This window comes from Loxodonta africana, chromosome 13 (genome assembly GCF_030014295.1).
Source record: "Loxodonta africana isolate mLoxAfr1 chromosome 13, mLoxAfr1.hap2, whole genome shotgun sequence".
Taxonomy (NCBI): domain Eukaryota; kingdom Metazoa; phylum Chordata; class Mammalia; order Proboscidea; family Elephantidae; genus Loxodonta; species Loxodonta africana.
The window spans coordinates 40,450,924-40,478,373 of record NC_087354.1 but is presented as its reverse complement, the minus strand read 5'-3'; the positions used below and the strand labels follow the sequence as shown (position 1 = coordinate 40,478,373).

General features: G+C 54.1%; 1 protein-coding gene across 1 annotated transcript in view; it reads right to left on the bottom strand.

The window, feature by feature from the left end:
• Nucleotides 1–1,122: 1,122 nt before the first annotated feature.
• Nucleotides 1,123–27,450, bottom strand: part of CSPG4 (chondroitin sulfate proteoglycan 4) — a 42,658-nt gene continuing 16,330 nt past the window's right edge. Inside the window, exons 2-10 of the mRNA XM_010593766.3 lie at nt 21,581–21,744; nt 16,460–19,996; nt 10,521–11,003; nt 10,021–10,197; nt 7,876–8,074; nt 7,634–7,768; nt 7,333–7,499; nt 4,120–4,303; nt 1,123–3,809 (exon numbers count right to left, since the gene is read on the bottom strand). Coding sequence (XP_010592068.2) covers nt 1,975–3,809; nt 4,120–4,303; nt 7,333–7,499; nt 7,634–7,768; nt 7,876–8,074; nt 10,021–10,197; nt 10,521–11,003; nt 16,460–19,996; nt 21,581–21,744 — 6,881 coding nt within the window. The 3' untranslated portion in view covers nt 1,123–1,974. The remainder of the gene's footprint in view (nt 3,810–4,119; nt 4,304–7,332; nt 7,500–7,633; nt 7,769–7,875; nt 8,075–10,020; nt 10,198–10,520; nt 11,004–16,459; nt 19,997–21,580; nt 21,745–27,450) is intronic.

Here is a 27,450-nt window from a genome sequence, read left to right as displayed (position 1 = left end):
TATGAGGATCACCTGGAGGTGCAGGAGAGACCAGGCTTGTAAAAAGAAAATGGGGGCCAGCATTGGGAGCTCCAGCTGTGGAAGACCTCTGAAGGCCCAGGTCAGAGCTCCAGAAGCCTGTGGGACCCTGGCCACTCTCCTTGAGGGGCTAGTACTTTTTGGTGTGGCAAGAGGGGCCTTATCTGCTCTACTGCTGCCTTCCTGGGCAGCCTCCTTCCCCTCTCCGATTCTCGGTCTCCCCTTGGTTTGCAGGGGCCCTTCCAGCAGTGATATACCGGGTTACCTGTCCCAAACCTGAGAGAGTGGAGTGAGGGGGATCTAGGAGGCCAATGCTGGGACGAGAAGGGCATCAGGGGGAGGGGTGGCCCAGGGGCAGGACAGTGGAGGAGAATCTCCTCGCTTGCCCTAGTTCCAAGTTCAGATGTCACAGGCGCTGGAGTACAGGGAAGAAGTGGCTCTGGCCCCAGGCACAGGTCAGCTGCCCTTTGGGGGAGGCCGGCAAATTGTTGTTGTTGTTATGTGCTGAGGAGTCGATTTTTGACTCAGAGAGAGCGCATGTGACAGAGGACTGCCCCAGGGAGTTCTCTAGGCTGTAATCTTTATGGAAGTAGATTGCTAGGTCTTTTCCCACAGACCTGCAGGGTGGATTTGAACTGCCAACCTTTCGGTTAGTAGCCCAGAGATTAACCAATGTGCCACCGTGGCTTCTTTTAGCAGAAGTAGCCCTCGTAAAAATCTCCAGGGAGCTAATGGGAGGGCCCCTGACACCTCCTCTTGTCCCCACTGGCTCCTCATCTCTGCCTTAGCATCTCCACTCCCTTGACTCTGTTCACTTTGCTGCTCTGACCACTTGAAAGGGAGATGGGGTGGGATAGGGCTGTGGAAGCTAAACTCGGGATAAGAAATGTAGGGCTGAGAGGTCTTAACATCTCTTGGTTTTACTTTTTTAAGTTCCTTGTAGAGGACCTAGCCTATCTCTACTAAACCAAGGGGCTTTGGATGGCCCTGCAAAGACTGGCCCACCTGCCCACACAGGCTGTCGGCTGAAGTATGGCAGAACGGCTGCCAGAGGAGAAGGCAGGTCCAGGTGGACCCCAGCGCACAGACACAAACCACACAGTGTTCAAAGCCCGAAGCACCATTTATCCAGGCCCCGTGGGGCCGAGTGTCCCTGACTGCCTGTTGCCCCAGCCCCCAGGGAGCATGGGTATTGTGGTGGCTCTTGGCTGGAGACCTTGCACGTGCCCCAGCCCAGCCCACTCTGAGGCCCCTGGCTGAGGCTGCCTATCCCTCGATCCATCAAGGTAGGGCCCTGGGGATGCACTGGCCTGAGACCCTTTATCATCCCACCGCCTAGGGGCTCCATCAGTCCCGGCTAGCTCAGCACCATATTAAATAGCTTCTTTGCAATCACCCTTAAATAAACCCATCCCCAGAGCAACCCACCCCACCCTGAATATATTATTTTATTGGCTAATGCCTTCTAGAGAGCGAAGGAGCTCCCTCCTCCTGCCTTCTGCTCCAGGGACTCCTTTCTCCCTAAAAAATCAGGGGGAACAAGTTTTTCCCTCAACCCTGGGGCAGAGACAAGGGGAGGCCTGGGTTGGGGTGGGAAAGCCAGGAGTCCTTAAATCTATTCCTTCCCTCCCTAGGGCACTTTCTCCTTACCCTCTTGGCAGCCTGAATGTGACTCACCAAAGGCCCTGATCCATGTAGGAGGTACCCAAACTGGCTCCAGGGCAAGTGTGCCGATCTCGAGCCTGCCTGTCACCTAAGCCCTTTGCAGTTCATGGAGTGAGCTGGGGGAGGCTCCATCTCTTTACTCCACTCCATCATGGACCCCTGGGACTATGTCCAGGCACCTTCCGCCCCCAGTGTCTCCAGGTCTTTTCCTCCCAGGGTCTGGGAGTAGTGGAACCCGGGGCCCAGGCAAGGCTGTCCTGGCCCGGTTAGCTTCTGGGCCCAGGCTAGGCCTCACACCCAGTACTGGCCATTTTTGAGGGCGGGGTTGGGTGTCCGGCAGAACTGTAGCAGCTCTGGGTCAGGTTGGCTGCCCAGCGGGGGACTCTGGCCAGGCACTGCCGTCAGTGGGATGGCCTGGCCTGGCTCTACCTTGCGGAAGGTCTCAGTGTCACTGGTTAGGCCGTTGCGGGGCTTGGCAGTCAGGATCTGGACGTTGTGCTTGCCTGTCTTGTTGCGTTTGCGGAGGTAGAAGAGCAGGGGCAAAATGAGCGCCAGGAGCAGGAGGACCAGGCACACGGGGATGATGACACTGAACATGTTGGCCTCAAGGAAGCCCAGGAAGCCTCCCCTGGCCACAGTGGACGTGGGGCTGGATGCTGCTGGGCCCGGCTCACTTGTTGGTGTGCCACTCTCTGGCTTCCCTGCTTCTGTTCGAGCAGCCTCAGGGAGACTGAGCAGGGCCACCCTGTAGGGCCTGGCTGCGTTGTAAGGCTCAGTGGCAAAATCCAATGAAGCCACAGCAGGCGGGACGCCCTGTGCCCACAGCTCCAGAGTGAGGCTGTCACCTGCGGGGCCAGGGGGCCGACCCTCTGGCCTGCCCACCTCCAGCCCTAGCCTCCCGTCCTCAAGGTCCTGCTGGGTGAACTGCTCCACAAGCTGGCCGTCTCTGGGCTCCGTCCTGGCCCGGGGCACGCGGACCACACGGCTGTGTTGGGGGCCCGCCAGGAGGCGGAAGCGGGGCACGCTGCCTGTGAGGTTGGCCAGCTCACCTGCATCTAGGACTGCAGGGTCCAGGCGCAGAGTGGCACCCTGGGGCCATGGCCCACCTGCCCAGACATGCAGCAGAGCCCTCACGGTGACGTTCACTGTGGCCGACGCATTGGCACCCCGGGCCAGTGCCAGGACACTGAAGAAGTCGTGAGCGGAGGAGAAGTTGGTGAAAGCAAAGACCACCTGCCCCTGGTCGATCTGGAGCTGGGTGAAAGCTGAGGCGGGCTTCCCGCCCACCAAGAGATGCCCATACTTGGGACCCTGGGTGAGGCGGTAAGCTGCGTCAGGTTCCTCCCGATCAGAGACTACCTGAAGCTGCTGCCGGCTCAGTGAGGCACGGCCTAAGGCTTGGGGCACCTCAAGGGGAGCCTGCAACTGCACCTCGATGGTGGATGGCAAGACGTCCACAGCCAGGGACATGGGCAGGGGTGGGCTTGCCCCATCTGACACGCTCAGCTGGAAGGTGCCTGCCACACTGCTCCCGTTGGCCATGAAGGCCAGCCGCCCTGCATCCACGTCAGCCTGGGTGAAGTGAGTCACGGGTCCTGGGCTGCCCCCCGCCAGGCTCAGAAAGCCATTGTGGGGTGCCCGCTGCACCTTGTACTCGATCTCCCCGGGGGCTGAATCTGGATCCACTACACTCAGCTGGGCCCGGGAGACTGGGGCTTGGGAGCCCCGGGTCAGCCGGAGTGGAACAGAGGCCTGGGGCTGAGGGGGTCGCTCATTCACGTCCCGCACTGTGATGACAAAGGCCTCTGAGGTTTGGGGCCCCACCACAGAGGCCCCCGCTGGTCCCTGGAGGTGGGCGCGGAAGCGGAAGCCATCCTGTTGGAGGCCCCCTCCGCCGTGGGAGTACACCAGCTGCCCCACGGCCAGCTCAGATTGTAGGAAGTGGGGCCGCCCAGCGTGGAGGGGCTCCTCGGACACCAGCAGCTGGCCTCGGGTGGGGAACTGTGTGACCTGGAAGAGCACGTCATGCTCGGGGCGCTGGGGTGACGGAATGCTGGCCAGGAGGTTGGAGGCATCCAGGGCAGTAACGGTGATCTCCGCCCGCTGGCCCTCAGGGACCCAGAGACCTGGGGATGAGACATGGGCTGTGAAGGTCCAGTCCACCAGGGTGGGCTGTGGACCCTTAGACACAGGCCCCAGGGCAGGGTTGTGCTCCCCACTGCAGACCAGGTCCCCCAGGATGGCTGGGCTGTGTCCCCTCATACCAAGCTCCCAAGAGGACAGGACTGTGCCCTCCCTCAAACTTCCCACCCACCCTCCTCAGAACTTCCCAGGTCCTGAGGGGTTAGAGGCAGGAGCTGCTGACCCTCGCCTGGTTCCCTCCTCTCTGGGCCTCCCCTGGTGTCCCCCCAATCTTGTCAGCTCATCACAGTTCACCTTTGTTCCTCCAGAGGCGGCTGGGGCGCTGGGGACAGGCAGCCTCGAAGGACACAGTCACAGAGAGGGTGGCGGCCAAGTCGGGAGCAGGGGGTGAGGACAGCAGGAGCTCCACAGTGTCGCGGGCCTCCCAGAAAGGCGCCGGGGGCATCTCGTGTTCATACAGAACGTTCCCAGAAGACACCTGAGGGGAGATATCTTTGTTGGGGGCGAGAGGCAGGCCTAGCCTGTGGTGCCCAGTAGCCTCCTCCCAGGCATTCCTGGCAAGCACTGAGGGCCCAGCCTCTGGGCTCTCTCGGCTGTGACCAGCTCCATCTATGTAACCTGCTCTCTTCCTCACCGCTCACTGGGCTCCCACTACGCAACTGTGTGGAGGAGAAGAACTGGGCTCTGCAGCTTGTTGCCAGAGTTCAAATCCTAGCTCTGCCACCTTGGGTAGATCACCTCATCTCTCTGAGCCTCTGGGAAAGCAATAATTTCTCCGTGTTTCTGTCTAAAGCAAGTCCTTCCTCTTTCTCTCTGGATCTCATCCTCTCTTGCCTACGGAAGATGCCACTCCCAGTCTCCTTTCTCTCCTAGGGTATCAATTTCCTCCTCTAACGGATCACTCCCATAACACACACACCAGTTGCCATCAAGTCAGTTCTGACTCATGGCGACCCCATGCGTGTCAGCGTAGAACTGTGCTCCACAGGGTTCGCAGTGGCTAATTTTTTGGAAGTAGGTCACCAGGCCTTTCTTCTGAGGCACGTCTGGGTGGACTTGAATCTCCACCCTTTCTCCAAGCCGAGAATGTTAACTGCTTGCACCGCCCAAGGACTCCCTGATCAGTAGATCAGTATACACATGTTATTCTTTCTTCCGTTTTAAAGAAAACACTTCTTTTGACTTTACTTTTCCACCAGCTATTGCCCCCACCCTTTTTTTTTTTCTCCTCTGCAGCAAAACTCCTCCCAAGAATAGTCTATACTCTTCCACCACACTGTCCTGAACTCACTCCATCTGGTAGCACCAAGCTACTAGATCCAGGGGTCTGTTCTTAGGGGTCATCTTACTTGCTCAGCAGGGTCTGACATGACTGGGCACTTATTCCCCCAAGATCTCTGTGGCTTCCAGGGTTTCCACTCTCTTAGCTTTCCTCCTACCTCGCTAGTTGTTCCTTCAGACTCTTGTTGGTTCCTCCTGGTCTCCCCAACATCGTATCACTTAGTCTTTAGGCTCTTCTCTCTATACTGGTGTTCCCCAAACATTCTCATCCAGTCTCATGGCTCCAAATGCCATCTGTATCAGTGACCCCTTATTTATATGTCCAGCCCAGACAGCTCTCACCTGAATCTACACTCATACATCCCCCTGCCTCCACGACAGCTCTGCGTGAATGTCTATGGATAGTCACACTCAACATGCCCCCCTGGATTCCTGATCTTCTCTGCCTCTCACAACCTTCCCCACTTGGGTTGATGGCAACTCCATTCTTGCAGTGGCTCAGGCTAAAACCTTGGATTCATTCTCTACTCTTCTGGCACATGCCATCATCCCTTGCCTGGATTATTATTTTGTGTCCCTGCTTGGGCCCTGCCCCCTCCCACTACAGCTTGTTCTTAACACAGAAGCCGGGGTGAGCCTTTTAAAATGTAAGTGAGGCTAATGTCACTGTTTTGTTTAAGCTCCTGCAATGGCTCACCTCTGGGCCACAGACTCCTGGTCTGACCCTGTCAGCTCTCCGAGCTCCCCTCCTACACTGTCCCCCAGGCCAACTCTATTCCAGCCACACTTGCTGTCCTTTGGCATACTGACACGAAAGGAATAGTCTTCACCTCCATAAAGAAATAGGTTTCCTGCCCCTTTTAGTCAAAATATGTCCTCTTGGCTTATCTTTTGTTTTCCCCTTTAGGAGACACAGAGAACTATTTTCCTTCTCTCAGAAAAACAGGACTTGCGCAATACACAGTGAGAGGGAAACCGGTGGGGTCTTAGTGTGTGGGAGTCAGGAGCAGTGGGGACTGGTGAGCTGGGGATCTCTGTCCATCTCCAGGGGAGCAGTATCGGCCTAAAGGGGAAGCACTGCCCACCTGGTCTTAGAGGCCTAGCAAGGGTAATGAGTGCCCAGGGGCAATCTCTAGGTTTGCACCCCCTCCTTCAACAGTGATGGGGGTAACAGTGGTGATTTGCTGGTCAGCCTAGCATGGCACCCCTTTAACTTGCGCCCTGGAGCAAATGCTCCCTCTAGTCCCCCTCACTGCACTTCTGCCTGGTCTACAGGGGGAGCAAGGCCTGGTCTAAAGGGGATCACTCCCTACCTGGTCTATAGGTGGAGCAGGGCCTGGTCTAAAAGGGGAGCAGGGGCCTGGTCTAAAGGTGGAGCAGGGCCCAGTCTAAAGAGGGAGCAGGGCCTGGTCTAAGGGGGAGCAGGGCCAGGTCTAAAGGGGGTGGCAGTTCCTTCGCTGATTGCTGTAAGAGGGAACACAGGCTTTTACGTACTGGAAATCAGGTTTTTATGTGAAATCTCCCAAGTGTTATACACTGACAATTAATTTTAAGAAATTAAACGCATTGTAGAGGCCAAATAAAACACATCTGTGGACCAGATGTGGCCTTTGAGGACAGTGGTTTGTAACCTTTGGCCCAGGCTGAAGGTGGGCAGGAAGGAAATCAGGACTCCTGGGAGCAGGGTGGGAGGCTGGATGCCTGGGGACAGGGGCTTCTGCAGGCAGGAGGAGGTGTCTGGTTAGGGGTGAGGCAAACACAGGCAAGGTGGGGAGGGGCCCCGAAACTCTGGGGGAGCAAACAGTGTCCTTTGGTGAGAGAAATCCTGGATCAGCAATCAGATGGCATAGTCTTGGTTTTGCCCCTACCTAGCCATGTTCTCTGAATAGTTACCTGACCTCTGTGAGTCTCAGTTTACTTATCTGCAAAATGGGGACACCGATCCCTGCCCTGCTGAGCTCACAGTGCTGTGGGACAATTGTGCTGCCAAGACACAACCAGGGCCCTTCCCCCTCCCTGTGGGGGTATATGTGCCTGCCACAAAGACTCTTCCCAGCTTCCCTGGGTGGCTTTACCATCCTGGCCCCCTGGTGGCCAGTCAACCTAGTCCTTCATATTGCTGGTGTGTGGGGAAGCTCTGAGTTAATGTGGGGACTGTGGGTGGGGGAGGGGTCACAAGGCCTGGCTCTGTACCCTCCTCCTTCCCAGCAGAGAATGGCCCCTTACCTCAGCCTGAGTGAAGTTCACCAGGGCCTCCCCAGTGCTGCCTTGTTGGGCATGGAACAGCCGGCCCAGCTGGGGGCCCTGTACCACACGGTAGAGCAAGTGGTGGGGGTCTGTGCCTCCGCTGGAGCTGGCTTTCAGGTTGTGGCTGCTGAGGGGCTGGACAGACCCTGCGAGAGAAAAAAGGGGCCTGTCAGCCTTTGACTGGGAGCTAGTGCAAGGCCGCTGATGGCAGAAGGTGGTGTGCTACCTGTCAGCTATGCCCCCAGCCACCTGGCGTGCAGCAGCACCAGGACAGACCCACCTGGGCAGACGGTCAGCATCTGGCTGCCCTCTAGGGACAGGAGCAGCTGCTTCCGGGCCACCACGTAGAAGAAGTGTCCAGAAGAAGTGTGCTCGCCGTCAGAAAGGTCAAAGTGGAAGCCTCCATCCAGGGCTCCTGAGGACAGGGGTTTAGCTGGATCCTGCAAGCCCACGACAGCGCCCCCTCCTAAGGGAATCCCCATGGGCTGCAGGAACAAGCAGCAGGCCCCTCTCAGCACCCACCTCTCTGTGTGAACAGCACAAGCCCGCCATCTAGCTGGGCCTGTGTGAAGCTGTGGACCTCAGTGTCTGGCGCCGTCCGCAACACGACCCGTCCATTGCTGGGCTGCTCGATGGTGTACACCAGGTCCTCGGGCTCTGAGTCTCTGTCTGTGCCCTTAAGAGCCTCCGAAGTGATGGGTGCAGTGGCCCCTTCCCGTATCTGGGGACACAGGCCTGTGAAGGTTCTGCCTCCCACGCTCACCCACCACTTCCTCCCTGGAGCCAGCACCAGGGCTCCAATAGTGCTGTGGCTAATGGGGGCCATGGGGGCCCCTTGCCATTTGGAAATTCCCCTCAATCCTATTCACCTTTCCTGTCACCCCAGGGCCCCCAGACACCTCCTCACCATTGGCTTTAATCCTGCCTGTGCCTCAAGGCCAGCTTAGGTTTCTCTACCTCACGAAGCCCCCACTTCTTACCCTCACCAAGTTCTCACCCTGGAGACCCCAGCCCTGACCAACAGTGCTGCTTAGTGTGTTGTCTTCCTGGTAGGGTTGGGGTCTCTTCTTACTCCTCCACAGTATATCTGGGCATGGGCTGGCACACACTGGGAATGTTGATTTTTGCCCTGAACAGGACACTTAGAAATGGACTCTCATTCTGGGTGGGGGTAGGGGGGTCACTGAGAGCCGGGAGGCTGTGGGGCTGCCCAGTCACAGCACTGAAGCCGAGCTGGATGAGGGCCCAGGTGTTCCCAGTGCAGTCATGGGCCCCAAGCACGTGGGAGAGGGGTGCCGTGGTGCAGTCAGCCCCTCCCCATGTGCACTGTGGAGAGTGCCCCTCATGCCTCCCATCTGGCAGCAGGGCAGGATCCAGTTCCCAGGGCTGGGGTCCTGCTACACATCCTGTTACATCAGCAACTTGTGGGCAGTGTTGGGAAAAACCAAAACCGAAACAAACAAAAGACAAAACCCATCACCGTCAAAAGGATTCTGACTCATAGTGACCCTACAGGACAGAGGAGAGCTGCCCCCCTATAGGATTCCCAGGTTGTAAATCTTTACAGAAGCAGACTGCCACATCTTTCTCCTGTGTAGGATTCCCAAGGTTGTAAATCTTTACAGAAGCAGACTGCCACAGCTTTCTCCTGTGAGACGGCTGGTGGGTTTGAACCAGTGACCTTTCGGTTAGCAGGCGAGCGCTTTAACCACTGTACCACCAGGGCTGGGGAGGGGTTCCCACATCTGGAAGATTAAGCCTGATAGGATTCATGGGCCTCTTTACCCTCCAGCCCTAGGAAGACTCCAGGCAGAGCTCTAGGAGGGACCACAAACTATGGGGTGGGGCTTCAGTGAGGAGCTCCTGGAGCAAACATGGGTGGACATCACCACCTGGTGGCCGAGTTGCTGCACAGCAATCTCTGTCTATAGTCCCACGGAAGCCCTTAGCTGTGCTCCATCCCTCTGCCAGGCTCCCCACACTCTGCTGATGCTCCCCATAGGCACATCTTATTCCATCTTAGACTCCCAGCTCCCCACGTCAGAGACAGCCCAAGTCAGTCCTCTTCTGAAACTTTCCATGGATCCCGCAGACCTGGGAGTCCACACCCCAAAGGCTAGCAATGTGTGGATGGGGTCAAGCTATACTTTTCTGCTCCACAAGTGACTACTTTTGTGACCTGGAGAAATTCTATCATCTCTCTGGGTTGCAGCTTGCACCTCTGCTGAATGGGGGTACCACAGACTTGGGGAACCAAGGCGTGGTCTTCATTTGCTTGGGGCAGAGGTGGGGAGTTTAATAACTCCCCACCTGAGCCCACCCTCAAGGGCTTGAAAGAACTTTCTCCAGGAGTTCTAGTCTTGAGCCATGGGAAAAACCCCCTGCTGGTGCAAGTCCAGGAAATAGCAGGGTCCCAGCAGGCAAGGTCATTCACAAGGCTGCCTACAGCACTTATAAGTGTCCAATAACAAAGCCCTACACCTGTGCTCCATGTTCAAAGCAACAGCTCATCTCTCCTCACAACAACCCAATGAGGCATCTGATAGTGTCCCATTTTAAAGAAGAGGAAACTGAGTCTCAGAGAGGGGGAGTCTTATGTTGGGAAGAAAGGGGTCCTGGCTTTCTGTCTGGGAGGGGAATTGGGGGTGGTCCCAGGGATGCTCTCACCTGCAGGCCTGTGTTTGTGGTGAGGATGGGGGGTTGGTCATTGACAGGCAGGACAGTGACAGTAAAGGCCACAGGATGGCTCTGGCGATCCATCTCTGAAGCATTGGCCACCAGGACGAAGGTGTCTGTCAGTGTCTCGCTCCCGTCATGCACATAGTGGATCAGCCGCTGTTCCACCTGCAGGACGATGGCAGCTGGAGGTCAGGCCCCGGCAGGCACCACCCCGGGGCTCAGGCCCCATACCCTTCATGCCCCGCCTTTGGGTGCAGAAGACCGACTCCTCCAGAGCTTCAGTTTCCACAGGTGGGAAATGAGAACAATAATTTCTATCTCCCAGAGTGGGTGTGAGGAAGAACTAAGGTGCCTAAAGCAGGGGTGCTCCATAAACGTGGGCTCCCTGCTTCCCGTCTGTACATGCCCCCAAATGGGGAGTCCCTGGGGCTGCCCCCACCCTGCCCCAGAGCAGGGCTACACACCCCAGGCCTCCCTGAGAGCCATACCTCTCTCCAGGAGAAGGACTGGAGGGTCCTGTCTTGAGGTCCTTCCTCCCTCTGCAGGGCTCCATGCTGGGGCGGCTCTAGCACCTGCAGGTCAAGGCCCAGTAGCTTGGGGAAGTAGGGCCCAGTGATGCGGAGCAGCGGAGGGGCCAGGGTGCGGATGCCACCCTCGGGGACGCTGAAGTTCTGTGCCTCCAGGGGGATGACAGCGGGTAGCACCTCCAGCTCCATGCGGATGTCCTCGAGGGGAGCGCCCAGGCCCGAGGCCACGTCCAGCGAGAAGGCATCTGTCCAGGCCTCAGGGCGGGAATGCAGGTACAGGACCTGGCCTGCATCCACCGCCTCCTGTGAGAAGCTCTGCACGGGGTCCAGGCTGGGTGGCTGGTCCGCAAAGGTGCCGTGCGACAGCATCACTAGGTAGCCAGCACTGGGCGGGGTCTTCACCGAGAACACAATGTCTGCCGGCGACACTGCTTCCTGGGCTGCCTGGTTAACAGAAAGAGGGTCACACAGACTCAGAGGGGGCCGTGGATGGAGGCTGTCCTGGGTCCTCATGACCAGGACAGGCTCAATGCCCACATCTCTCTCAGTCCCCCAGGGAGTACCTAAGACACTAGACGCCTCTGTTCACTTAGACACACACTCACACTCAGGTTTACACAACATTCAGACATGCATCTGATCAGAGGGGCTTACACACGCTTACACCCACACCACGACACAGTCACTTGGTCAAAGGTGAGGTACACAATCATGCACCCCCAGACTCAGGGACACAGGCATACAATCTCACCACACACTCACGTGTGAGCATGGACACATGTGTATATCACATGCGTATACACATTTGTGGTCAGATTAAGGCACGTGAGGGCCCTAAGCATTAATTATCTGTGGTGCCCCTTCTCTGTTTACTCGTGCATTCAAACTGGATATACATGTATATATATGTGTGTGTGTGTGTGTGTGTGTCTTAGCTGTCCATGATCTAACTTCTTTTTAAATGTGACTATAATATTAGCAATTGAACCAAAAGCTGCGTATGCCATTTTAACAGAATGAAATAAACTGGATTATAAAATTTTTAGTGGATGCTTTTTACTATATATCACACTTTCTACAAAAAGAATACTCCACATATTCTATATCAAAGAAAACGAGTCAGTGACCTTAGTTGTTTTAACAATCAATGTAAAATTCTGTTGATCTCCCACAATGAAAATTTGAATTTCACCGGTTTTGCTTTAAACAGCTCATACTTCAATTTTGATGCTTGATTTGTAATAAATGCTATAATTATAAATGAGAAGATGTCATAAAAGAAAATTTAATGATCCGAAAACAAATATTACAACAAATGACTACATTTTATTTTTAGATAGATCTTTCTAACATGTTATACTAAAACATTTGTATTTCTTACAAATTCTTTAATGATATGGTTACAGTTAAGCTGCTGAACAGTATCTACTTCCATACATAATAAGGATAATGAATTGAGTCTTTCTTGAATCATTGTTGTACACTGAGGGTTTCTGAGTCTCTTTAGGGACGAAAACGAGCTTTCGTTATGCATAAAACCAATTCAACATTGGGAAAAACAAATTGTATTTTATCTTCTATTATGGAATCATACATGAAAAAAACATGCCTACATGAGTAAAATTTGTCTTTCCTGAATCTGTAAATTTAATTCTCATATAAGAACGAAATTGTCGTACTTCTCCACAAAAGCTTGTATTTAAGTCATAGAAATAAACTTGCACTGATTTCTTGGACTTCTTCATGCATTCTTCATCAGGTATATCCACATTGCTTAAGAAGGAAAAGCTATTTGAAAGAACTTCATACGCTTTTGCCCTTCTTTTCAGGCAAGACTCAAGTGTGTCAATGATGGTGTGGTGTGTGGTTACCTGAAACTGGTCTCCGGCCCTCCGTGATACTTCTGGAGCACTTCCGTCCTTTACTTATTTCTTTCTAATGCTTCCGCGATGATTAACTGAATGCACAGCACATCATTTGAAAATGGCACATTCATTATGTTCTAAAATTTTCTGTTGCACTCTCATAGGACTGTCTTCTGCACTTGGAAAAATCAATTTTGTAAACTTCACATGAATAGTGAAGTATTTGTGATTTCTTCCCCAGTATGTCTTTTTAATCTAGTAAATGTGATAAACCACTCGATAGGTTTCCTGTCTGTTGGAGATATGTATTTTAAAACAATACTTAGCTGATCTGTATGAAAGATCAGGAGTGGAATCTACAGAGAAACCAAAATATCGAGCTAGACTTACCTCACTGAAAATAGATGATTGAACTTTATCACTTACTAAGTTTATTAATTCTTCACATGTTGTTTTAGACATATATGATGGGTTGCTCCTTCCTGTGTTAAAAGAAAGTTATTCCACAAAGCAAGATCTATATTTCTATTATTTAAGGAGTGTACAGGTTTGACAATTTCAGATTCTAAAACAGTTTCACTTTCTACATCGTTATTATATATTTTTTTACTACAGTAAGGAATGGATGCAGAGTTTGGAACAAATTCTATTATATTCACATTGCTATTAGTAATTTCAGCCCTAGTGGTACTAGTACAATGATTTGCACCCATAAAACTTGAGTGTTCAGTGGAAGAAGCCTCTTCTGAGTCATTATGTTTTAAAAAGGAAATTAATTTTGGAATTGTCTTTAGGACTTCAAATCCTTTTCTTTTTATCTTCTTTGAGCTTTGGTTTTTGTGGTCCACTTAGTTGTTGTCATTTCATTTTACCTGGATATAAAATTGTCACTCTTTAAACTTGGTTCTACCATAGCAAATAAATTTGAATAATCGAAAATAAATAAATTTTATAAAACAAGTAAAATTTATAAATTAAAATTTATACTAGAATTTGGATGTTAACAAAAAATTTATATTTGAAAATCAGTAAGTAAAAAAATTGATTTGGATCATGTAATTTTGTTCTTCAGGTCTGAGGTAGTCAAAAGAAATAGTACTTACAAGGCAGTCAGAAATAATTTCATTCGTTTGTTGTAAGATGTATGTTGGCAGGCCTTTGGTAGATCTCCACAAATGTTTTTCATCTTGAAATAATACTTAAAAACTTGCGCACTCACTTTCCATCCTTTGATGCTGTGTCTTCACAGTTCGTTGGACTACTGCTGATACCCGATGGGGACGAGTGATCGCAAAGAGTATGATACAAATACAAGGGTGCGCTCAATCTGAAGATGAGTTTTGGTTTGCTTTCCACAGGACAGGACCAGCTACCTTATGAGTCATGTGATTATAGAGCCGCTGGAGCATTCTTAAGTGGCCCATGAGGAAGAACTGAATGTAAGGTTAACCCAATAGGTCCGAAATGAAAAGGAAAATATAGTTGTTACCATATACAAAATTTATCATATGTACGTTTTATTTCTTTGTAGAATTGTTCAACTCCCATATTCAGAGGTACGTACATAATGGTTGTAACAACAGCACTTCTCAAGGAGCAAGTTTGTTTTGCAAGTCATAACAATATCAATTTCTTTAAAGAAAGTCAATCTGAAGGGAAATGGAAAATAAAATACATTTAGTGGTTAAGAGCTGGAGCTGCTAATAAAAATGTAGGGAGTTCGAATTCACCATGCGCTCCTTGGAAAACATGTGGGCAGTTCTAGTCTGTTCTACAGGGTCGCTATGAGTTGGAATGGTTTTTATAAAATTTTTATTATCTAAGTATTCATTTATTTTTTGAGGAATTATTCAATTTCCTTACATACATACAGATATGTAAACATTCTGATAAAATATAAATGTAATGTTTTGATAAACGTGCTTTGTTGCTTTCTTGGAGTATGAATTTAGAAACACACTCATTGTTACAAAACAGAAACAGATTTTGCATGGTAAATACTGAATTTTGTGTCCTCTTAATATGCCTAATACCATATTTATTGCATATATAGAATAATATCAAGCACTGTGTTCCATGCAATGGGACAATAAAAAACGAAATTCACTTGATACATAAATTAAAACCTCATATATATTTTTTTATATTAGGTAAATATTAATATTTCCAATATTTTTTGGATGTTTGCTATGTTAGTATATTATTACCCATGTTAGTATTATATTAAATGTATGCTAGATTGCATCCACGTGTATGCCAAACATATTTTAAAGTTAAAATTATAAATATTGTTGTTTACAAAAGTTAAGACATAACTGCACGTAAATGCTATGCATTTAAAAAGTAACTTGATTGAATTCATAGCAACGGGTCAACTTTTCTGAGTTCCCTCTCTTTTGCATGTCGTCTGGGACTGGAATTCCCATTGGTTGTTTACCAGGACATCCGCAAGATACAAACCGTTGTGTTTGTATCATGGCAAAGAGCACTGTTGCCCCTCCTGGCTGGAGTTGCTGGATCAGCAAATAGGCATGTACAAGACAGTTCTCTCAAAATGGATCAGACATCTGTTATCTATTAATATAATCCATCCTAGCCCAGTAACTGCTCATGTTGGATCCAGTTGCCTACTGGGGGGTTGCAGCAAGAGTTAGGCTTGATAGCCCAGCCCCACCTCTTGTTTATTAGAAAGAGATAGTATACTCCCACAAGACCTGCTGACATAAGGAATTTCAGTTACGTGGGAGGGGACCATAGGAGACAGATGTCAGTGAAGGTGTTCAAGTGGTAGAGGCCTCACAGCTTAAACCACTTTGCATGTGGGCACCCTGGTGACCCTGCATGAATTTTATTTCCAGCCGGCGCATTCTCACGCGCTGGAGCTGGTGTCAATCTCATTTAGTGCTCTGCCAGTTCCCTTCTACTTCCTTGTGTCCTGTCTGCTTGGCATCTATGGGTCTTTGCCTTGGACAAGTGGTGCCTCTGTTTTGTTGATATCCTAAGCATATGCTTACCTTGTTTATTGGGTAATCCATCCCTGCACACATCCACACACACACCACACCACACAGAGGCTGCCCCTCTGTCCAGGCTGCGACTGGTTTGCTTGCAGCCTTCCGCCCCTGTCTCTGCTGTACCACCAGAGGGCGCCCTATCCTTCTTAGCTGCACAAGCTTTTACACTACGCTAGCCCAAGCGCTGGTAGGTGCTTCCTCACCTGATGGTCCAGCCATAAAAGGTTACGCATCACCCCCAAACTCACATTCCTGATTCTGTGCCTTTGCCTGGACTATTCTCTCTGCCTGGATTACCGTTCCCATTCTCTTCTATTGACACCCCAGACTCTTCAAACCTTGCCTCCAATGCTGCCTCCACCAGGGCAAAGACTTTCTGACCCCAGACATGTTTAGTAGCAGTTTGCCCAAAGTCCAAACAGACAGAACCAGAAGGGCCTCAGAAATCGGCAGTGTAGGAGAATAAGGTTCAGAGAGGGCAAGGGATTGGCCTAAAGTCACACAGCAAGTCACTGGGGCTGCTGGAAGCCTGTGACTGCTCTGTAGAGATTCCCGGGTGCTCAGTAGCCCCTGACAGACCTTCTCAGTCCTGGTTTAGGAAAAAGAGTTGAGGACACGGGCACCTGGGGGGCAGGCAAGCCCATCTCCATAGCCAGTGGTCCTCAAAGCTGAGTAACCATGATAACTTCCCAGGGAGCTTATTAGAACACAGATTCTCAGGCATCACTTCAGAGGTTCTGTGAGTCTGGATAAGGCCTAGAAATCTGCATGTTTGCCACAGCACATAATGTGTGCACATGATTGGTAGACACATGCACAACTCACAGGCAGATGCTCGTACAACATATAAACTCCCCAGGAGCCCTCGTACGCACAACACACATGTAAGTGCGTACCTAAGATATGTACACACACTCGACATATGTCAGCCAGTCACATCCTAAAACATACAAGTGTGCCCAGGCATGGTGGCTGGGGATGAAAAGGCTCGTACTCCTGCTTACCACCCCCAGCCCCTTACCTCCAGTTGGTCCCTTCTGATCTCAGCTGCTTCTCCCTGGAAGACGTAGATCTTCTTGTGCTGGACCAGGCGTAGTGGGGGCAGTGGCTCCTCTAGAGCAATGGTCACTTGTAGGGTGGCATCCGTGTGCACAGGCCCTGCCTCCACGGAGAAGGCCAGGGTGTCTCGGGGGCTGAGGCTGCCGTTGTGGCTGTAGAGGATGGCTCCATCCAGCAGGTCCTGCTGGGAGAAGGCCATGGCTGGCTGGCCAGCCCGGAGCAGCTGTCCCCAGCGTGGGACAGATGTGACAAAGTAGTGGACCTCATCTCCGCTGCGGATGTCTAGGTTGGTGTCCAGGTGGAGCACGGCTGTGTCAATGGTGCTCTGGCCCCCCTGAGGGACCACGAGGATGGAGCCATTGGCCACACGGAGGTAGGGCTCTGAGGCCTGCACCTCGAGCAGGGCAGTGGCCTGGTGCTGCCCATCAGACACCTGCAGCTGGATCCAGCCGCGGTCAGCCCCTGAGTGCACAAATAGGACTCGCCTGTTCCTGAGGTCTTCTTGGGTGAAGCGGTAGATGGGCCGTGTGGGCTCATCCACAGCTACAATGCTGCCAAAGAGGAGGTCCTTGCGGGTCAGCACTAGCTGACCATCAGCAAAGCCTGAGTCAGAGTCGCTGAAGGCCACGTCATCTGTAGTCAGTAGCCGCTGCCCACCCCGGGCCACATGGAAGACGCGGCTGATGGTCTGCACTGGGGCATGGTCATTTACAGGCTGGATGGCCACACGAAAGACACCCCGGACCTCCTCCCAGGCCATGCCACCACTGCCCTCACCCTGGCGGGTGGCCACAAATGGAATGTCATCTTCCGTGGTCTCAGAGTTGTCATGCTGGTAGACCAGTCGGCTATGGAGCAGATCTTCATTGGTGAAGGACATCACCATGGTGGATTTGTCTTGTGTCTCCCGCCAAGCCAACCTCCCATGGCGGGGACGCTCCATGACCTCATAGAGGTAGCTGGCACTGTTGAGACTCTTGACGAAGAGGTGGTCAGCAGAGATGACACCCTCGCCGCCCTCGGGCACTGAAAGGAGGACATTGGTGAGAACAGGAGCATCGGGGTCACCTCTGATGTGGATGGGGAAGGTATAGAGGGGGGAGAAGTGTGATGGAGCTGTGACACGGAAGCGGAAGTTGTCCTCGACTGCCTCCGAGGCCCGGGTTGTGGCCCCATAGGTCACCCGCCCAGCCTGCAGGTCATCCTGGGTGAAGCCCTGACCATCTGACAGCCGCGTGCCTTGTAGCCGAAGATTCCCCTTCCTGGGGGCCTGGACCACTTCATAGTGGAAGGAGATGGGGCTCGGGTCTGCCCCTTCCAGGGTGGCCTCTATGTGGGCCGTGGTGAGGGGCTCCTGCTGGGTGTTCTGAGTGTGCAGGGGCTCCAGCCGCAGCAGCCACACTGTGGCTCTCTGGATGGTTATGGGAAAGGAGAAGTTGCTCAGGGTCTCCTGGCCCACCTGCACCTCTAGGGCCAGGTTCTCCATGGTGTCCTCGGTGTGGTGCTTCGGGTCAGTGCTCAGGTACCTCACACGGCCCTGATCCACGTCATGCTGGTGGAAGGCCTGTGCGGCCCGCCACTCTGCACCCTCCACCCCACCTGCCCCCTGCTTCTGTAGTTCCCCAAACTTCAGGGCCCCCATGACCCGGAACAGCACGCTGACATCCTGCCCCACTGCGTTGGTCTCCACTGACAGGTTGGCAGGCATGATGGGCGCAGTGGAGCCCTGTGCCAGGCGGAGTCCTGTGTTGTGGCGGATTTGGATGGCTGGCCGGACAGCCACCACCTTCAGGGTGGCCGGGGTGCTGGCCTGTAGCCCGTCACTGACCCGGAATGTCAGGTCCTGTGCGGGGCCGCCACGGTGGATATAGACGAGACTTCCTGCCTCCAGCTCCCGGCAGGAGAACTCGACTGCTGGTTGCCTAGGCTGGTCTCGGCGCTCCACAGGGAGGCCAGCGGGGTTGCCGAGAAGCTGGAAGGTGAGGCCCTCACAGGCCGAGTCTGGATCATAGGCCTGGAAAACCTCGGGCCCCAGCGCCTTCTGCGTGTGCTCCAGGATCACCATGAGGCTGCCGTGTGGGAAGATGACACGGGGCGGATCATTGACAGGGTTGACCTGAATGGGCAGGATATAGGTCTGGCCCCTTCGCAGGCAGGAGGGCACCAGGCCCCGAGCTGTTACAGACACCTCCAGTACGAGCTGGTCAGAGGTGTCCTCAGAGCCATCGTGGACAAAGCGGGCCTTGCGGTTCACCACGTCTAGCAGGGTGAACATTTTCCGTCCCTGGGCACCTGGAATGTCCAGCTCTAGCTCACCGTGGCGTGCCCCACGGCTCACACTCAACAGCACCTGAGATTTGCGTAACTCTGCATCACTCAGGTCTATGGTGGGCTGCACATGCCGCCACTCAAGCCAGGCTGTGCCACCTTCGGCCACCACCAGTGGGCTGATGGTCAGCAGTTGGGTGAAATTGGCAAAGATGGGAGGCAGCCCCGGCTCAGGCAGGCAGGGCTCAGGCAGCTCCATGGAGAGCCAAGGCTCGGGTGCCAGGGTGGAGAAGGCTTCATATGGGCCATAGGCATCCTCTTCATACTCCTCTTCCTCTGGCCTGCATCCGGCTGCCATGTTGCGAGTCACCAAGGCATCCCGGAGCCCCTGTCTCTGGCCATTGACACTTAGGTCCTCCATGCAGCCCAGCAGGGAGACATTGGCAGCCCCAGGGCCCAGGCCCAGGCGGTGCTCCTGGAGGTGGCGAGAAGCCTCCACATCCAGGCCCCCGAGGAGGAGATTGCCATGTGGCTCGAGGTAGCTGAGGACCCCTCGATTGGAAGTTCGCGTGGGGTACTGGTCCACGGAGATTTCCAGCCGGTGAACATCTATGTGGATGCTGACCTCATGGGGCTGCCCGTCGGCCACAGGCATGCTGTTGTGAAGCAATACTGTGCCCTGGCCCTTCTCCACCATGGCCCTCAGGTGACCCTCAAATACATCGACATAGATGAAGTCCCCACGCCGGCCCCCTGCCTGGAAGGCCAGGGGCGCCTGCCGGCTCCTTGTGGTGAGTGTAAACTCCAGGGTGCCTTCATCCCGAGTGCCCCAGGCAGGGAAGGCAGCCAGAGAGTGGGGCCCAGAAAAGCCCAGAGCCACGTCGTCTCCGGCAGAAAACTCTTCAGCACAGCCCTCATGCACGTCTGGGGTCAACGGCCGGAGGAGGCTTCGGCCATTGAGGGTGGCTGTGTGGAGGCAACCTCTCAGAGGGTGGCTGGTTCCCTTCAGGTAGGGCAGGCCAAGACTCCCAGTGCCCCCCACGAAGACCCCATAAGGGACCTCCAGAGGGGCTCCCGGGGCTGGGGCTGAGGTGTTCAGGAGCCCATCAACTGACAAAGTGGCCCAGCTGTCTGTCACAGTTAGCACCACGGTGTGGGAGACAGAGTCGCTTAGCAGCGTCTCTGCGGGGGTCTGCAGCCTCATCTCCTCCTGGCCCAGGACAAGTCTGACCTGGGGAGAGACAGGGACAGTGGGGGATGAGGGCAGCACCTTGAATCCATCACTTCTAGAAAAGCACAGTGAGTTCTCCACACTTGGGGTCCCCAGAACAAAGAGCCTAGGGCAAGGGCTTCTCATGGCACCCCTTTCTCCTTTCTGCTATCCCTTTACTTGATACCCAAACACTCCCCATAGCCAACCTGCACCAGGCCTGGATGGGCTCTGGAGACCCCAATGTCAATCAGATGCGGTCCCTGCTCACAAGGAACTGACATATAGCAAGTTGCCTTCTAGAGACCCAAATCATGGTTTTTTATTCTTCTCTTCTTTCCTTGGGTGAGAGATACCAGAAAATCACTTTGGAATCCAGGGAATAATGAGCACCTGGGAACCCCCTGGTGAGCTCCTATAGTAGGTCACTGAGGGCAGCCATGACCACTTTCAGGGGGAGGGGGACCAATCAGATACTGTGTGCTTTGAAGGTTTAGTAGAGAAAAGCTTCCTGACCCGGGGTAGGGGAAGGGAAGAAGGACATCATTCTGGCTCCAAGACACCGACACCAGAACTAGCTCTGGCATGGCACCCCCACAACCAGGTGGTAGCCTGGGTGATGGCAGAGTATGAGAACTGAGAGAGCAGAGCACTAAGAACTATGACCTTGGGAGTCCCAGTATCGAGCACCTCTACTTAGGGTGTGGCATCATTGTACCTGGCAGAGCGGAACAGCATCAGTGCCAGACTGTACCCAGCCAGTCTTCAACAGTGACACCTTGTGGCAGTGAGAAGCGATGGCAGCAGCAGATTGATAAGGGTACAGTCAGAGGGGTGTGGAAGCAGATGGATCCCCCAAATTTGGACTGGGTAAGACCCCAGAGAAGTGTCTGGGCGGCACTGGACTGCTAACCAAAAGTTTGGCTGTTCAAACCCACACAGAGATGCCTTGAAAGACAGGCCTGAAGATCTACTTGAAAGGTCCCAGCCTTGAAAACTCTATGAAGCAGTTCTACTCTGTACACATGGGGTCACCACGAGTTGGAATCGACCCAACAGCAACCACCACAACCACCAACAATATGATCCCAGAATTCTCAAAACTCTTTATGGTTAGGAAAAAGGCTCAAGAGGGAGCCAGAAGATTTCTTGCTAATAAAGCTTGTAATGACTTGAACAATGAAATGGAAAAATAAGAAAGTTGTGGAGGTATTGATGCAGTTACCATCATCACAGACAATGGCAATACAGGGGGACACTTCCCGCAGGAAGGGATGTCCAGGCTGAGACTTCAAGTAGAGGCTGAAGTTCGGCAGGTGAAGGGGACAGGTGAGGCATGCACCAGGCAGAAGGAACTGAAAGTAGTTCAGTGTGATTAGAGCCAACCCACTAGGGGTTGTGGGTGATCAGTGAGTTGGAGAGAGCAGGAGGGAAGAGCCAGTTCACAAGGGAGTCACACTTTCAGGGATGCTGGTATTGTCCATTTCGCAGGTGAGAACTTTGAGACCCCAAGGTGAAGGTGACTTGTACAAGGTCACACAGCCAGTTGGAAGCCACTGAAAGCTGGAGAAGGAGTCCCGTCCCTGGCCCTGGGATGTCACTGACCTGCAGGCGTCCAGAGTAGAGCTGCAGCAGGAGGTGGTCGGCCGGGCCTGCTGCCAGAAGCAGTAGGGCTTCGGGTTGGGATGTGGAGAACTGCAGCTGTAGGTCTATGTCAGTCAGGGCCATGGCCACAGGCACCTCTAGGTGGTTCTCACCGAAGAAGGAGGCTATGTGAGAGAGGGGTCTTTGGTCAAGGCTCAGACCCTGGCCTGGAGGAGGAGGATGCCTCAGAGAGGGGTGGATGGGCTGCAGGGAGGGGGCTCCATGCTGGCTCAGCTTCCTGGTTCTTGTATGTGGCCCCTGTGGGGATCACCAGATCCCAGCACCTCCTTGGTCCTGGCACAAGAAGGCCTCACCTTGTGTCTGAACCAAACCTTGGCTCTGAAGGAGGCCAGAACCCAGCAATTCCCAGCAGCTTAGGCCTTCTTCTTGGAAGTTCCCGGGGCCAGAGGCCTTGGCCAGCTCTGGCTCTTCTCCCCTGGATCCCAGTGGAATCTCTGTCCTGGGTCTGGCCCCTCCCTGGCCCAAAGGGAAACCATCACTGGTCTGATGACCTGGCCTGGTGGTGGCATCTCCTAGGAGAAGCACTGCCACCCCAAACTGATCCAATTCAAATTCCTTCTAACTGCCCTTACAAGGGTGGGGGAGCTCCTGAACAACACTTGCCCTGCCATGCCCACCTGCCTGGGCTGGCTGGAGCCATGGCTGGTGCCCAGTGGTTATGCTGAGATGGGCAGCCAACCCATTCCTACTTATCTCTCAGGCCAGGCTCTCTGCTGCCCTCGGGGGTGATTGTGGCAACTGCTTGGCCTGAGTCCTCCGAGGAGCAAAAGCTCTGAGGCCAGATGGAGACCATGTGCAGTACTGGACCCAAAATGAGCCCAAACTTCCTCTATCAGCCCATATTACTTCCTGCTGTAGAGCTATTACTGGTCTCCAGTGAGTGGTCAGATCCGGTCCCATTGTTCCCACCTTGGCCAAGGAGCCAAGGAGAGAACAGCTGAATCCCTGCTCTTGCCCAGGCCAAGCCTGAGGCTGAAGATAGTGCCTGGGAGGGGCTGGAGGTTTGCTGGATAGAGCAAAGAAGGCCTCCCAGGGCAGTAGGCCACAGTTGCGTTTGCCCAGGGTCAGTGGTCTTTGTGTAGGTCCCTTTTGTCCCACACTTGGCTCCTTTTAAACTGCCACCTCCTCTAGGCAGTTCTTGCTGGTTTATTCCTTTTACAAAGGTTGTTGTTAGTTGCTGTCAAGTCGATACCGACTCATGGCGACCCCATGTGTGCAAGGTAGAACTGCTGCATAGAGTTTTCCAGGCTGTGGCCTTTTGGAAGCAGATCGCCAGGCCTGTCATCCGAGACGCCTCTGGGTGGGTTCAAAAAGCCAACTTTTAGTCTGTAGTTGAGGACTTCACTGTTTGTACCAGCCAGGGACTCTTTTGCCAAATATAACTTTGATTCTGCCCGCCTCCCCCCAGATGTCCAGGGCTGGGGGGCAGACAAGAATGGGTTAAAAAGGTGATTCATCCTTGTTAGGCTCTCCTTGAACCTCACGTGAGTAAGCAAAGGCTGATGGCTTTGATAGGGATTCTCTGGCATCAGCCACACGCGCTGGTCCCTGGCCAGCCTGAGCCAGCTGACATCCGCCTGAGGAAGCAGCAGCAGGAGTCTGAGACTTGTATTTCCTAAGGGCAGCAAACGCTGCTGGGAGGGATGGCCAAGACCGATAATGCTGAGCCGAAATGCCCTCCAGTTATCTCCTCTCACCAGCACTTGTTGGCAACACCAGGACCCTATCTGAGAAGCTCGAGGAATCAGATGAGAACTGCAAAACCATCTCAGTGCCAGCGAGGGACAGAGCAAGGAACTGGTGGATGGCAGACACCTACAGGGGTGCCTTATCTGTAAGGACACTGACTCTTAAGAACAAACCACAGCACGCTAAGCTGTGGGCAGCCGCGGGACAGAGGAGGCACATGGCCCCTGCGGGATGGATCCCCCACCCTGGTGGGCTAGAGCTGGATTACAGCAGTTGGCAAGGGCTGATTGTGAAATTTTCAGGAATTCTACGTGCCAGGTGATATTGCCCACAGTGGAAACGCTATACCACGGAAAGAGGTAAACACTACAAATCAGGGTCCGCCCTCCCCCAGAGAGCATGTTGTTAAACCTTTACTACCTGCCCTGTCCCCTACTAGAGTGACCCCCCCACCCACCCACCCACACTCCCTTGCACTAAAGCTGTAGGTAAACCCTCGAAGCATGGTCAAGGTCAGGGCTCTGGACCAGGCAGGAACTGAAGTTGATGGCTGTCCTAACCGTTGAACCACCTGCCTTCAGCCCCCTCCCCACAGAGGAGAGTAGCAGCCTGTTTAGCCTGGTTCTCGAGGCCAAAGTGGGAGGGTGGCAGGAAGCAGAGGTACTTTCCAGAGAGCTGGGGTCTGAATGGCCCATTGAGGGGCTGGGCCCTGCTGTTTCCTGTGGGGCCGGTGGGGAAGGGCTCACACAGGCTGCCTTGTGTTGCTGGGAGTGCGCAGGCCAGGCAGCCCCCTTGCCCCAACACAGGCCTCTGATGCCTCCCTAGACAGGGCTTTGGAAACTGCCATTGCCACTCCCCCACCTCCTGGACTCCTGTCTCTGTCTCTGATGGGCTGTGGTTGCAAGAACCCAGAATCCCTCTCCTGGGGGAGTGGTTATAGAGGGGGTACAGGATAGAGAAGCAATGAGCCAGGGGTCAATCCTAGAGGGCTTCCTGGGGTGGGTAAGGGGGGTATAGAGGAGCAGGGAAGGAGGGGAATGGCAGTCTCAGAGGAGGGCAGCAAGGCTGAGTGAGAAACTGACAGGGAGGCACAGAGAGGGCTCCCTTGGGTGGACAGGAGAGGGCTTCTGCCCCCTCAACCCCTGGAGGCTCAGGATGACTTGAAGGCAGAGGAAGAAAGGGAAAGGAGCATGGGCCAACCCAGGGTCAGTGGCCTGATTTTTTGTGGCGTAGGGATCAGTACAGGCTAGAGACCTGTTCTTGACTCTCCAGGGTCAGGAGGACCCATGGTTCATCACAACACCAGGCCAGGACTGCAGCAGCTGTGTGGGCTGTCCTCTGGGCCAGGAGAAGGGGACTAGTTTGGGCCTCAGTGTCACCATTCTATAACTTGGGCGCTCCTTCCCTACCCCCTTCCTTTTCCTATCTAGGGAAATTAGTCCTGGAGCTCCCTTCCAGGGCAGAAGCCTGCTCTCCGATACGCGTGTGCAGAGGGTAAATGGTGTGGGCTGCCTGGGTAGGGCCAAGCCCTTGGCATGGTGGGGGCTGGATGCGCCAATGGCCTGGGGCAGGGCAGGAAGAGTGCCAGCATGCCTGGGTATGTAGTGTATAGGGCTGTGTACATGTGTATTCGCATGTGTGTGCAAGTGCGTGGGTGGCTGGTGGGTGTTTTGGGTTTGTGTAAGGCTATGTGTTTGCGCTTGTGGGCCGGGAGCTGCCAGGACAGAGCAGTAATTGTGCCCAGGCCTGTCCTGCCCCTCGGTGCCTGCCTGCCGTTACTTAGCTGGGCCTGGCTCCATGAAAGGGGCTGTGTGTTCTTGGAGGGTTCCTGCCCCTCCTGCCTGACGCCCATCTGAGAGGTTTGCTGAAGGTGGAGAAGCCTCCCAGCTTCCCACCCTTCCTCCCCACGAACAGGGCACTGCTGTCTGAGCCCCAGGGTGGGGTGGCTCCATCCCTCTTCCTGAGACCTCGGGCTGGGGGCACAGAAAGAGCCTGTATCCTTCCTGCCAATCCTGTTTTCCAATGGGGAGAGGGGCCCAGAGGGAGTGGAGCCTAGGCCAAGGTCTCCCAGCAAGTCCCCCAGCAAGCCACCCTCTGTCAGGGCACCAGTGATGCTGGCATCTCCTGGATACCAGGGTGTACTCCTAGGGTGGGTGTCAAAAGGGACCTGGATCCTGCCCTGGGAAGCCCCAAGCATGTGGCTTGCTCCTATCATGATGTTTGACTCTCTGCCATCAGCAGATTCTTGGGGAAAGGGGTCCCTGTGCTGAGAGCACCTCTACCCATTGGCCTCCGCACCCCTCTCAGGCTGGCCGGAGACAGGTCTCAAGCACGGGCACTTGTCCAGTCTGGGGGGCTGCTGTAGGCCCTGCCCCTTCTGAGTCCTCCTACCACCTCAGACTCTGCTTCTCCCTTGTCCCCTTCTCCCCCTGTCTTTGTCTACTGTTCCCCTTCCCTCTGCTCCGTCCTGGCTTTTCCTGGGAGCACCACCCCTGGCCCTAGAATAGTCCAGACAGCCAGGCCTGGGGCCTCTCGACTCCCTAGCCCTCGCCCTCCACTCCTGGGCACTGAGCCCACAATCTCAAAATTCTCTGCAGCCCATGCCTGCAGTAGGGTGCTGGGCTTCCGCTTTCTAGACAGACACACTGAGATTCTTGAGGAGAAGCAAGTAGACAGAGAGAAGCAGAAAGAGAGCTGCCATCCTAGGCTCTGCCACCTGCCTGAGCCCCATCCACCCAGGCATCCCACCACACCCCACTGCTGTGTGCCCGGCTCTGGCTGCATTCCTGGTTGCCTGGGGGCAGGCAGGCGGGCCCATAGGAGGCATGCGTCATGGGCAGCAGCAGCATTCCTGGGTGACGGCTGCCGCCTGACTTTATAAGGGAGAAAGTTTGGGAGGCCAGGGCCGCTGGGTGTGATGGCCACTGGGGAGTGCCCAATCCCATAGCTGAGGGCTGCGGTGGGAGACTTGGGGGAGGTAGACCCAGTGCTACCAAGACGGAGCAGGAGGCGAGAGGTGGGTGGGGAGAGAAGGGAGGGCCTATGTTCATTCATTCTTCCTTCAGTCACAAATACAGTAATGCAGAAATAGAGATGGAAAGCAAGAACCAACCAGGGAGGGACAGACAGCCCGTGAAGGATATGTAAACTAAGAATGAGAAATAAAAACCCTGTCCTCCTTTTTTTTTTCTACAAAGACTGAGCCCAGAGATACAGCCCTAGCCTGAGGAAGGAGATGGAGAAGGAAAAAAATAGAAAAAGACAGAGAAGGCGGGATGCTGGCAGCAAACCTGCTGCTGTGGACGGGAGGGGAAAGGAGGACACCCAGCCAGCAAGCTCTGGGGCAAGGCTGGAGTTCTCCACCATAGCCCCTGGGGGTCTGGCACCAGAGGTGGCAGATCCTGGCTCCAGGTCTGGGTAGGCAGAGGTGAGGCTGGGAGAGTCCCCCCAGCCAGGGAGCCTGAGGAGGGCCGCGGTGGAGTGCTCTGGGAAGGCCGAGGCAGGGATGAAGGGCTCTCTGTCTCCCCTCCTGGGTGTGTGTGTGGTGGCCCACTAGGGGCTGAATGCCGGCCCTGTGTGAGAGCAAGGAGGGGCCAGGTGGCCACCCAGCAGCCCGGGCCTCCCCGAGGTCACCCAGGCCTCCAGACCTCAGGCCAGATCCCCCTCCCCTTGTGCCTCCGAGAGACTCACTTTCTCTTTGCCAGTGCTCTGTCCCCAAGCAAGGGACACTTTGAGGTGGCGGGGGTGGGTTGGAAAGTTCTGATTTAGAACCAGATCTACAGCCCAGGGCCTGTGGGATGAAAGCTTTGTGCGCTGCCTGCTTCCATTTTAGAGCTGGCAAAGCAGAGCAAGGTGCTAATGTGAGAACTTGCCCTGGAGAGCACCCATGGACTCCTGCACGGCCACAGTGAGCAGTGTGCAGGTGGCGTGTGTGCGTGAGCGTGGAAAGTGTGAGTCAGTGTTATGTGTGTACCTGTATCACATCTGAGGTGGTGTGGTGGGGAGCGTGGACAGGTGAGGAGGTGGAATATGGGGCCCACAGCTTGGTTCTGGACAGTGGACTGTGACTGGAGGCCCCCTTCTCACCATGTCTGTTTCCCTGGCCTCCCAGGGCTCCCTGG